Below are 12,319 nucleotides of genomic sequence, written 5' to 3' on the forward strand. Positions count from 1 at the left end.
ATTATTAAAGTGAAGTGACATGTGGCCAAGTATGGTGACCCATACTAGGAAATAGTGCTCTGCATTTATACCATCCTTAGTGCACACACACAGCAGTGAACACACACACACTGTGAACACACACCCGGAGCAGTGGGCAGCCATTTTTTTTTTTATGCTGCGGCGCCCAGGGAGCAGTTGGGGGTTCGGTGCCTTGCTCAAGGGCAACTCAGTCGTGGTATTGAAGGTGGGAGAGAGCGCTGTACATTCACACCCCCCACCTACAATCCCTGCCGGTATGAGATTCGAACCCGCAACCTTTGGGACTCTCTAACCATTAGGCCACGACTTCCCCCATATTAGGAGCTCTATCTGTGTTAAATTACATTTAACTGGATTCAGATTTATGGCATTAGCTTGATACAGAGTGCTGATTTTTACAAAGTGTTAATGAGAATCTTTCATGTACAGTAGCTGTGTAGCTTTTTCTAAATCAGTATTATTGATCTGTTATTTTTTAGATTCTTCCAAATCTAAAAACAGCAATGGTGAGAGAAAAAGGAGGAAAGAAGATGAGGAACAAGATGACAAGCAGAGAAATAGATGTGGGTTAAAGAGGTTGAAAGCAGGCAGTGTGTCCGACCTGTCAGAGAACAGCGATTCCGAAAATTCCAGCTGCAGAGTGCAGGATTCATCCTCGGATTCAGGATCAAAGAGACAGCTGAAACAGCGTTACACTTCAAAGAGGCCATTGGACTGTGAGGTTCACCCCTCCCATAGAGGCGGGGAACCTTCGCCTAACCAATTAGGAGAGAGCAAGACTCAGAAAACGGGAAAAACTTCTCCATCTGTTTCCCCTAGTGCATCCTTCAACGGAGCATTCAGGAACACAGATGCACCGGAGTCAGGTGCTCTTGTTACTGGTGGGAAATCAGAAGAGAAAGGCGATGGAGGGATGACAGAAATAGAGGACAGGAGCGAGGGGGCGTCTCGAGAGGACTCGGAGGCCGTGTCTGCACTTTTGGCATCCCAAGAGAGTGAGCAGCTGGTCTCCATGGAAGCCACATGTGTGCTGCTACACGCATCACCTCTGGAGTGTGAAGGAGCAGAGGCTGAGCACGAGATGTCGACGAATGATTCAGAGGTCAAAGGGTCAGAGTTCACCCACGCAGAGCCTAGGGGGTCAGAGTTAAACCAATCAGAGGTCAGGAGGTCAGAATTTCCCCATTCTGAAGCCAGCAGTGACAATGCAGTGCCAGTAAAAGAGGAGCCTAGAGGACCACCGCCTTGTTCTCCAGTCATACCTTGCAACAAAGAGGAGGATGTGGATTCTAAACAGAGTTGTTCTCCAGCAACTGTGAATGCAGAATATGGACCTGTAACTTCCTTGGAAGCTACCCACAAGCCTAGTGTGCCCACCAGTCCTTGCTCCTCTCCTGAGATCATATTTAAGCCTCAGACTGTATGGGAGACGTCCAGGCAGAAGCAGAGTGCATCTCTAGAGATTGGCCTGTTGAAGGATGCTGCTCCTTTGGCTAAATCTATGGACAGAACTCTTAGCGGCCTTAAAATGGCACCCAATCCCAAAGTGACCAGCTCCACAACTCCAGTCCTGATTCAGACCCCTCCTCCAACCCCAAACCGATCCAGAACCCCAACACATTCTCCTTCCCGTATGCTTAATCGCACTCCCACTCCTGACAAGTCCAACAAAAGTCCCCTCATTGTGGGCAGGAAGGAGCCCTTCACTATCTACAGAGACTCTGCACTATTCAGGACGGAGCTTGAGGCCCACCCCACCTACATTCAGCCCCCTCGCACGCCCCCAAACCCCAAACACCACCTGAAGACACCTTCTCCCTCCTCCAGCTCTCCCAGCCTTACCCCAGCTTCCTCCCATAGCAAGCTACTGAGTCCCTCCCCTCACCCTGCACACCTCTCACCCATTCCCCTCCACTCCCAGCCTCCCCTCTGCTCCCTGAGCACACCCCACTCAACCATCCCTCATCCGCACCTCCTCCCGTCCCTCCTGCCTCCTGCACTCTTGTCTGGACATCCTCGTATCGGAGCCCTGGGACTTCCCCATCATCCTTTGGCCCTTCCAGGTAACCTGTCTCTCCTGGGCCAGACCTCTGGTGCAGCTCCTCTGGCACCTCTTGGTCTCTATCCCCTCCTGTGGCCTCCTTTCCCCAACGGAGCCCATAGCTACCCTGGATTGGGCCTGCAAGCATCCAAATGGACACACCCAGATGGTGCTGGCATCTCTGACAGCAGCGTGAGGAGTGTAAGTGTCCTCACACAATTCTAGCATGCACATCCCAGATTCTGGAGTCAGTTAAGATATTAAGCCCATTAAGAGCTGTGGCAGTTTGTTGCTCTGACATATAAAGAGCTTGTGAGGAACTGGGTTTGAGGGCTCCTATGACTCCTGTGGGTGACACGGTGGCTCAGTAGGTAGCCAGAAGGCCTTTCGGTGTGGTGTTTGCATGTTTTCTCAGAGTGCTTCAGTTCCCCCCACAATCCAAGGACATGAAGGATAGGTGAATTGGACACTGAATTATCTGTAGATGTGAGTTGGATGTCTCTGTGTGTTTGCCCTGTGATGGTCTGCCCATCAATCCTGGGTGTTTCTCTGCCTTCATTGGCATCCCAGCAACCCTACATGGATATGGGCTTTGAGGAATAGGCGGATCATAGACAGTCATAGCAATTAAAAAAAAAAAATGTAACACTATAGTGGATTTTTAAAAGGAATGTTCACCCAAAAATGAAAATTCTGTCATTAATTACCCACATGTCGTTCCAAACCCGTAAGACCTTTGTTCATCTTCGGGAAACAAATTAAGATATTTTTGATGAAATCCGAGAGCTTTCTGACCCTGCATAGACAGCAACGCAACTGACACATTCAAGGCCAAGAAAAGTAGGAAGGACATCATTAAAATATTTAATGTGACATTAGTTGTTCAACTGTAATTTTATAAAGCTACAAGAATACTTTTTGTGCGAAAAGGAAACCGAAATAACAATTTTATTCAACAGTTCTTCTCTTCCGCAACAGTAACACTGTGCATGCTTGTGGTGCTGCTGACGGAGGAGCCGGCGTTCTGGTGTAGAATACATATGCGCTGTGGCTTGTTTTCAAGCAGAGGAATGCACACGCATGCGTCGTGATACTGTCGTGAATGGCGGTGGACACTGATGCGGAAAAGAAATATTGTTGAATAAAGTTGTTATTTTTTTGTTTTCTTTGCACACAAAAAGTATTATCGTAGCTTCATAAATAGCATACCCTAACCCTAACATAGCAATGCGTCTGTGCTCAAAGGCTGTTTCTATAAAGTGGGGCAGTTCCAACTTTGCAAGGACAGTCTAGCGCTTCTGACTCACAGCCTGTAAGTATGTTTTTTATATTTAAAGAATTTGCCACTGATGATTCAAACGCGAGTTTTGAGCAGTGTAGAGTAGCGCTTGTTGTTTGTCATTTCTCCGATCACAAATGCAGACATGGTTTTATGTTTACGCGGCGCAATACGCAACACAACGTGTAAAAACACAGTATAAGTCATTATAATCAGTAATTATGTGCCCACTGGATGCAACAAATGCCTCGTTTGTAATGGGTTTTATTGGTTTTGTCTTGTCACGCCGGGACACACGGAAACACAGTATGGTAAGGGGCATAACATTTCCGTCACACGCTTGAGGTATTCAGCCAATCACAACGCACTGCATAGCTGGCCAATCAGCGTATACCTTGCTTTTCAGAACGATGAGCTTTGTAAAAATCGACGCGTTTCAGAAAGGTGGGGCATAGAGGAGAAACAATAATGTACATTATGTGGAAAATAATGTGTTTTTTGAACCTTAAACAGCATAAACGCATTGCATTACACTAAATACACTAAATAATGTTCTTTTTAGCAACATCATTTAACGATGTCCTTACTATCTTTCTGGGCCTTGAATGTGGCAGTTGCGTTGCTGTCTATGCAGGGTCAGAAAGCTCTCGGGTTTCATCAAAAAGTCATCTTAATTTGTGTTCCGAAGATGAACGAAGGTCTTACAGGTTTGGGACGATATGAGGGTGAGTAATTAATGACAGAATTTTCATTTTTGTGTGAACTATCCCTTCAAGTCTTTTCAAGTCAAAATAGGTTGTAAGCACTCCAACAGGTTGTATTGGTAGCACATGCTTTGTGTTATTCATGGCGTTGTTATGTATACAGATTATGATATTTGTGTAGTTGTTATGGTACTTATGAGATCATAGCTAAACCTCAGATTGTCAGGGAGAAGTCTAGACGAAGCAGAGCATATCCCCTGAGGTGTTCATACTGGAAGAGAGCTCCCTTTCTGCTAATTCTGCTGGAGATATAGTGGGTATTATGCTGGCTCCTCTGGATTTTATAAGGATGTCATGCAAGTCAATGACGATTGTGTAATATTGTCTGGTTTAGTTTTTAAGCCGAGATAAAGCATCAAGAGGCAGGTTATGGTATTATGGACGTATATTGCAGTGGGTTGTTTGAATTGTGACAGGCTGAATAGAGATGGACAGGAGACTAGGGAACAAGAAAATAAAAAAAGAAAGCTACCGCAAGCAATGAAAAGAATGATGAACTAAAAGAAAGTCATCCAGGCAGCAGACTCTCCCCCCCTTTATTTTATTCATATGCTTATCATGAGGACATCCTTGAGTTGTCTGTAAACCACTATTCATCTTTATGTGTACTATGGATATAGGCCTAAACAAGATTGTGTTTCTCAATGTGTGTGAGAGTGTACACACAAAGAATTCTCTTGTATTGGAAGGGATTGACTTATGTTCTTGCACACTGTTTAATTTTATTTCGGATTTTATTTCATATTATCTCTCTAAGCTTTGATGTCCTTTGATAGATAGAGATGAATCTCTATATCAAACCAAAACAGGTCCTATACATTTGTATGAAACACTGTATGTTCGTCTGTGTGGTAACAGAACACCCCAAGCCCTTGGATTTCTCAGCCCACCACTGTTACTAATGCAGACGGTCAAGGGTTGCAACCCCCACTACCCATCCGACCCTCCAGTGCGGACCCTCAGAGAGTGTCTAGGAACACTCAACATTGCACACCCTCCTCCAAAACCACAGAGTAAGTTTTCAGCTAACTCCTACACACTTTTGCCACTTTATATAATTGTTGTGCCTTAAATAACACAACATTGTTGCTTTGTAAAGGACTGGCAGATGTTGCTGTGTGTTATTTTCTATAACTGCTTATTGACAACACTACACTTTCATATCACTTCACCATATTCTTTACAAACTAGTAATGGTAGTCTAAAACGAGACCTGACCGTTAAATTATTAAAACTCACATTACCAACCTGGGGTGTGCATTAACTGTGTGCATTAATTTTGAATTAATTTCCTATGGTCCACTGTTAATTATATCTTACTTATCAGACATACTGACAAGCTCTCTTCCACATTCATTCCTGCTGTTTTTGTTTCTAGAGAGCTGGATAGAAGAGCTGTCACTGAGAGCACACTCATCTACACTCACCTCAAGTCTGAACAGGAGCGTCTCCGCACAGCAGCAGGCAAAAATGGGCAGACTTACTGCCCAGTCGCCCTTGAGTCATCCCCAAGTCGAACCAAACAGCCACTTGTTTATGATCTCACAGGAGAGAGACCTAACCGCTACCAGGAAGAGAACCGCCGCATTCTTCAGGAGAGCAGTGAGGTGGCACCGTTCACTGCTAAACTCTGCTCAGATAGGGAACCACGATACCCTAGAAACCCCACATCTGCCAAGGAGAGGGAGAGAGAGATGGACAGAGACCGAGACGGAGAAAGAGAGAGAGATGTGCATGCATTCAGACACATTCTACCTCCCCGGCCGCAGTCGGCCCATCCCACCCCAACCCTCACTCCGAGCAGCTACTATGCCTCTCTGTCTAACAGCGTGGAGAACAAGCCTCCACAGGGCAGAGTGCCAGCCAGCAAAGAACTCTACGAGAGGCTCAGTGCCAGCAACACAGTTGCCCCCGTCTTAACTTCCTCCAGCTCGCAGGTCTCAATGAGAGCCAGACCTCCGCCTCTTGTTAAACACCACCATGAGAAAGAAGAAGGTCTGCTGGGAAAGATCTCAGAGCAACTGGCTCATAAAGCATCTTCCATGGAAGCAGTAGAGGTAGCGGCTGTGGAGAGAAGGGGGCCAGGCTCTTCTCTCATCTCTGTCTCCTCTTCTCCACGCAACGTGCCTTTACTCCACCGTGCGCCTATTTTTCACCCTCCAGCACCAACCATAGTGGTTTCAAAAGACTCTGGACATGGCAGATTGTCCCCGCCCACTCTCACACCCATCCAGCCAATGAGCTTGCCAGGAAAAGCTCAGAAGCAACAGAGGCCACCCACCTTGTTGCCTGAACTCAAACATGTCGCCTTAGATGGGAAAAGACTTGTGCCAGAGAAAGAAACAATGCCATTACAAGCCTACGATACCCAATGGGGTGGAGTCATGTATGGCAGAGAGAAATTGGGCGGTGGACACACAACAAATGGAGGTGTAGTCAAACCACAGTCAGCCACTGCGTCAGTCATTGTACGTCCAACAAACCACACACATACAACAATAAGTTACACAGTGTCTGACAGCTCAGTTTCCCAGATGCAGTGTGGCCACATAAGACCATTGGAAAGTTGGTCCAACCCACACTCAAAAGAGAGCGGTGTTCAGCATAAGAGAGGTGTCCTGTGGACCCCTCTGGATACTGTTCACCCCATCAACCTGACAGCCCAAAAGGGAGATCTCAATGCACCAATAAACATGACAACTAAACCTATTAACACAGCTCAACCCTTAACAAATATGAATGTTGCATGCTCTAGGATAGACCTAATCGCAGAACACTGCAAGAGGAGAGAGATTGGTGCTGTTCAACCGAAGATGGAGTCCTCTCCCACCTCTTTTTGCACTTCTAGAGACTTCCCTCATCTGAAGAAACACAGAGCTGGACTAGCTATTGCTGAATCTAGACATAACACACATACAGTTCAGCCTCAACACACTATACATCCTTCAAACGCTATGAAACATACCTCTCACCTCTCAAATAGCAGGTGTGGGTCTTGCACTACACTCACTACACACCCTGTGTGTTCTGCACATGCTTCAGGAAGAGAAAAAGAGCCTGTATTCAACACTAGTTCTTCTGAATGTCTCCGACTGGCATCAGGGACTTCCAGCCCTGTGCCGACAACCAAACAAGGTTTACTAACCAATGAGCAGGCACCTGCTTCGTCCGTAACCAACCAATCTCAATCTGGTCAGAACAACTACCATAAACTGAAAAAAGCCTGGCTGACCCGCCATTCTGAGCAAGACAGAGGCAGCACGCTCTCCCAATCAGTAGATGGCACTAAGACAGCTGTAACTTTGACCAGCACAAGCAACTCTGTGCCAATCAAACAGAAAGTTAACGGACTGGTGGATAATGGGTTCAGTCAGGAGGATAAAAATCCCTCCCTAGACAGCAGAAAGTCCAAAATATTGAACAAGAAGACTCAAGAGGACAGGAAGTCTGGTAGTAATGCTCTAAGTTTCAATTCAGAGGACAAAAAATCTGTCATAGCCGATGAGAAACCAGTGACAGTGGGCAAGAAGTCTTCCTTAGAAGAGGTTAAACCTGTCTTGGACAGAAACGGCAAGCTGGAGGGTAAGGAGCCCCTTGTGGAGGACAAGAAATCTTTTGAAAAACGATCAACCCCGGTTCATATGAAGCCTGAGAGGGAGAAACGAGGCGAGAAACGGCCATTAGAGTCCAGCGGTGACAGCGAGAGTGGAGGAGACTCCGGCAATGAAAGTGAGAGTGGTGGATCAGGAAGGAGGTTTAAACGACAGCCCAAGTCCTCTTTTAAAATCACACAGAATGACCACCAGAAGAAGAAGGAAGAGGAAGAAGAGGAAGAGGCCAAACCCAATGGAACTCTGCAAAGTGCAAAGGATAAGCCTCAACAGAGACTCGCTAACAGCTGTGAGTTTTTCCACCTGTTTAAATGCTGATGTGGTTTTAGACCCAAAGAAAATGTTAATAATTAGAACATCAAAACATTGTCATTGGTATTAATGATGATAAACTCCACAGAGAATGAGTGTCAATTATATTTTGTGTCAAATATAATCAGTATGTTTATATTGTTTTATACTGGCTTTTTCACTTTCTTCTTTTCCATTTTTTAATGCTTCTTTTTTTCTATCAAATGTTTTAGTGTCGAGTCATCTCAAACCTGATTGGTCTTTATAGAAGATTATTCTCCAATGCCTAGGAAATATGAATAGGAAAATAATGTACCTTTGCGGTATTGAGTGTTTTGTCCGATAGCAGCTGTGTTTAAGCAAGATTGACTGGCTGAATAATTATGCATACTGTGTGTTTCTGCCAAAATGTAATTGAGTATCAGTTTCACCATGGCATTCAGAATGAAAGAATGAAAGCCATGACAATTCAAATCATGCATATTCAAACTAACGCTGAGATACAAATGTGTACTTTGCTCAGCTATGTTATTTCCGTCTCAGATGGCATCCCTCGCTCTGTGCTGAAAGACTGGAGGAAGGTGAGGAAGCTTAAGCAAACTGGAGAAGCGTTCTTACAAGACGTCTCGTGTGCAGAGATCGGGACCAACGTGCAGAAGTGCAGAGAGTGTCGCTTGGATCGCTCACGTAAATCTCAGGAGCCTGCCATCTCACCCGTCTTCTGCCGATTTTACTACTTCCGACGGTCAGCCTTTAATACTGTTGGCACTGTTCTTGAACATATGTGAACTCCCTGTGATGCACTTCATTTGGGGTTTATTTGGGTCATCATTGGTGCAATATTTACTCAATTCTCATGAAGTACTGCGGAGTCCGACTTTAATGATATGCACTCAAGTTTGTTTAAAACATGATCATCCTATCCATGATTTGCACATGTTTAATGGAAGTAAGAACATCTGAACTATTGTCTTTTTAAAATCCAATCGCATCATCAGTCAGCACAGTTTATACATACACTAATTCTTTCCCCATTCTCTTCAGTCTGTCGTACAGTAAGAACGGCGTTATCCGTGTGAATGGGTTTTCGGTGTCTGAGCAGACAGATGAGGAGGCGGTTATGGTGTGGACGGGAAGCTCAGAGGACCAGGAGGGCAAGAAGATGAGAAAGATGGACCTTGAGACATCAAAATCCATCCTTGCACTCATCGGAGACAAGTTCTGCCAGCTCATAAAGACGGAGGACACTGCTTTCACCTGGGTCAAGAAAGACAGTATGTTTGTGTGGAATGACGGATACACTTATTCCTTGTCATTTTGTCTTTTTTACCTTGGCCTGCTGTCTTCTTTCTCTTTCCCTTTCTCCAGCTCAGATCATGTGGAAGCGAGCAGTGAGAGGTGTGAGGGAGATGTGTGACGCGTGTGAGGCCACTCTTTTCAACATGCACTGGGCTTGTCATAAATGTGGCTTCGTGGTTTGCATGGACTGCTATAAAGCCAGAGAGAAGAAGAAAGCCAAAGGTCAGTTGCAAATGTATCATGGATTTTCCTATTTATTTTAAACTAATTTACCTATAGGATGCCCTTTTCTTTTCACCTCTCTGGAAAAAGCCAGCTTAGACTTTCCATTCTGGTCCAAGGTGGTTTAGACTAGTTTGTTTTGGTCTAGCATGTTAAAAAATGAGTGGTTATTGTTTGTCGACCAACATGGTCTTGCTAACAGGATTCCCATGGTCATGGAAAATATGGAAAAATCAAGAAATTTTAAAATTGTGATTTTCAGGATTAGAAAGGTGATGAAAATTGTTTTTATAAAAAAGTAATTTACATTAAAATATAAAATTTAAATCTAAATTGATCAAATCTAATTTCTATAGTCACTATAATTAAAAAAAAAACATCTTTGTGAGTGCAATCTATATAAAATGTTTTTAAAATCCTTTCCACAAAATAGTGGAATAGTGGAAAACTCAAGAAAAAGTAAAAACTTCACTGATCAAAAGACGTGGGAGACCTGTTTTCAGTTTAGTTAAGCTAAAAAGCCATATGGGGACACCAGCATCCAAAACAAACATATGCTGTTTTTTTCAGCAGCTTTTTTTTTTCTGTCGTCTTTTTCTCTTTCCGACAATTTGTATGTTTTGTCATTCAGATAAGGAACTGTATGCCTGGGTCCGATGTGTAAAGAACCAGCCACATGACTTCAAGAACTTAATGCCTACTCAGATTGTCCCTGAAACAGGTAAGCATAGGTAAAGGTTTGTGTACTTATATGTGTCTAAACATCACATCCGGTTTTGTGTCATCTTTGACTGTGTACCTGATAGTAAAAGTAGTGCAATGCCATCTCTTCCTAAGTATTGGTGGACATGCAGAGGTCTGTGCACTCAATGAGAGAAAAGTTTGGAATCCCATCCCATTGTTCCTGCACTGACAGCAAAACCCACAACCCCAGCACAGCCATCTCACCAGTAAGATACCAACTTCACATTATGTATTGGCTTATTCATGTCCTTGCAAGTTTAGAGTTCCACTTTGCATTTACATTTATGCATTTGGCAGAAGCTTTTATCCAAAGCGACTTAGATTGCATTCAAAGTATACAGTTTATTAGTACATAAATTACCTGGTAGTCAAAACCATATCTTTGGCATTGGTAACACAATGCTCTACTGCATCGTGTCCAAAGCTGCTCCTGGAGGGCCAGTGTCCTGCAGAGTTTAGCTCCAAACCTAATTAAACACACCTGAACCAGCTAATCAAGGTCTTCAAACACACTAAAAACTTCCAGGCAAGTGTGTTGGAGCTAAAATCTAGCTACAAGAATGTTTAGATGCATGTGAAGTTGAATAGTTGAATGAATAACATTTTATGAAAGAGTTTTTTGGTGTGACATCAGCTTTCAGACACGGATCAGAGTGACTTGAAGAGCCGGCAGATCCCAGATCAGCAGAAGAACTTACATGTCACAGTGAAAGCGCACACTGAGAAAAGAGGTAAGGAATGTCCTACACAAACACTCTAAACCAAACACATCATTCATCCATTCTGCACTTGTATCTCTTTCATTTAAATATAGTCCACAACAAGCAATGCACAATAAGACGCTTTATTGGTTGTTTGTATTTTTTCACAACTAGTGCTGTTAAAATTAATTATTAATTTTTTCCAGTTTAACGGCATTAAAAATGTTGTCAGGCTACATGTCAGTAAAAATAAATTTTCCTGTCCTGTCAGCTCTTATACTGTGCTCGTAGCACGTAGCGCATGCTCTTCAATTGCCCACACAAATAGGGCGACGCACGCTGTAGTCTGTATTATTTTGTATTAAAACGCAAATGAAACTACGAGCATGCGTGTCAGATCAGCTTCACGTTCAGCAGCGGCAGCTCTTAAAGTAATAACAGCCAAATAACCTAATATCCCAGCTGCTGTGATGTCTGTTAATCGAAGAACAAAAGAAAAAAGAAGAAATAAATAACTTTTGAAGCTTTAAGGATTCATCTATATTTAAGTTATAATTTAGTGTTTGACCAACTTTATTCAATTTCTGTATATACTTGCTGAAGGGTAAATATGACATTTATTATAATGGGTTTATCTGAAGATTGTTTTAGGTTCACTTAAGTTAGAAGTTGTTATTTTTTAAAGTCTAATAAATGTTAAAAGTGATAGCTCTCATTTATACTGTGACGTTAATATAGTCAACATTACATATGGTCAGTGGTTAAATATTAGGGGGGAAAAAGAATTTCATAGAGACATCAGTATTGGTATCAGTGATACTCACCTGTCATAAAAAAGAGATGCCATTAAACAAATATAAAAAATTAGGGCTGTCAATCGATTAACATTTTTTATCTGATTAATCACATCCTTTTTCTGTGATTAATCGCGATTAATCGCACACTTCATGAAATTAAGCATATACCATTTATCTTGTTTCAAATCTTTATTTTGTCATCATTGGCTATGTACAGCAAAGTAAACCAAAAGATTGTCTAATCTATATTTTCTGCAAGCTTTTTTCAAGATAAATTTAGATGACTTTCCAAAAAAGGACACTTAGAAACTCCAAAAGGACACCAAAGAACCAAATGATATAAGGAGCCCATATAAGCACATATGAAAGAAAAAAAATCTGAATTTTATAGTATGTGTACAGTGTAACACCAAAGAGCTTTTTTACATTTTAGAGAAGCCAAGTTGCGATACCAAACAGGACCACATGGAGATGCCAAAAAAAAACCTAAACCAACCGCCTGCTGACTGCATATATCTACAGTACACGGATCCATTCCGTATAACTAAA

The 12,319-nt window shown here is 43.0% G+C and overlaps 1 protein-coding gene across 2 annotated transcripts in view; it reads left to right on the forward strand.

Moving 5' to 3' along the window:
- Window positions 1–12,319, forward strand: part of LOC107719306 (probable JmjC domain-containing histone demethylation protein 2C) — an 89,015-nt gene that overhangs the window by 66,764 nt on the left and 9,932 nt on the right. For both annotated transcript variants that reach the window (XM_016526709.1, XM_016526714.1), the window contains exons 9-17: window positions 501–2,263; window positions 4,964–5,118; window positions 5,484–8,005; window positions 8,551–8,752; window positions 9,052–9,281; window positions 9,376–9,528; window positions 10,160–10,249; window positions 10,366–10,478; window positions 10,907–11,003. In XM_016526709.1, coding sequence (XP_016382195.1) covers window positions 501–2,263; window positions 4,964–5,118; window positions 5,484–8,005; window positions 8,551–8,752; window positions 9,052–9,281; window positions 9,376–9,528; window positions 10,160–10,249; window positions 10,366–10,478; window positions 10,907–11,003 — 5,325 coding nt within the window. The remainder of the gene's footprint in view (window positions 1–500; window positions 2,264–4,963; window positions 5,119–5,483; window positions 8,006–8,550; window positions 8,753–9,051; window positions 9,282–9,375; window positions 9,529–10,159; window positions 10,250–10,365; window positions 10,479–10,906; window positions 11,004–12,319) is intronic.

This window comes from Sinocyclocheilus rhinocerous, unplaced genomic scaffold (assembly GCF_001515625.1).
Source record: "Sinocyclocheilus rhinocerous isolate Xijiao unplaced genomic scaffold, SAMN03320098_v1.1 scaffold343, whole genome shotgun sequence".
Classification (NCBI taxonomy): Eukaryota; Metazoa; Chordata; class Actinopteri; order Cypriniformes; family Cyprinidae; genus Sinocyclocheilus; species Sinocyclocheilus rhinocerous.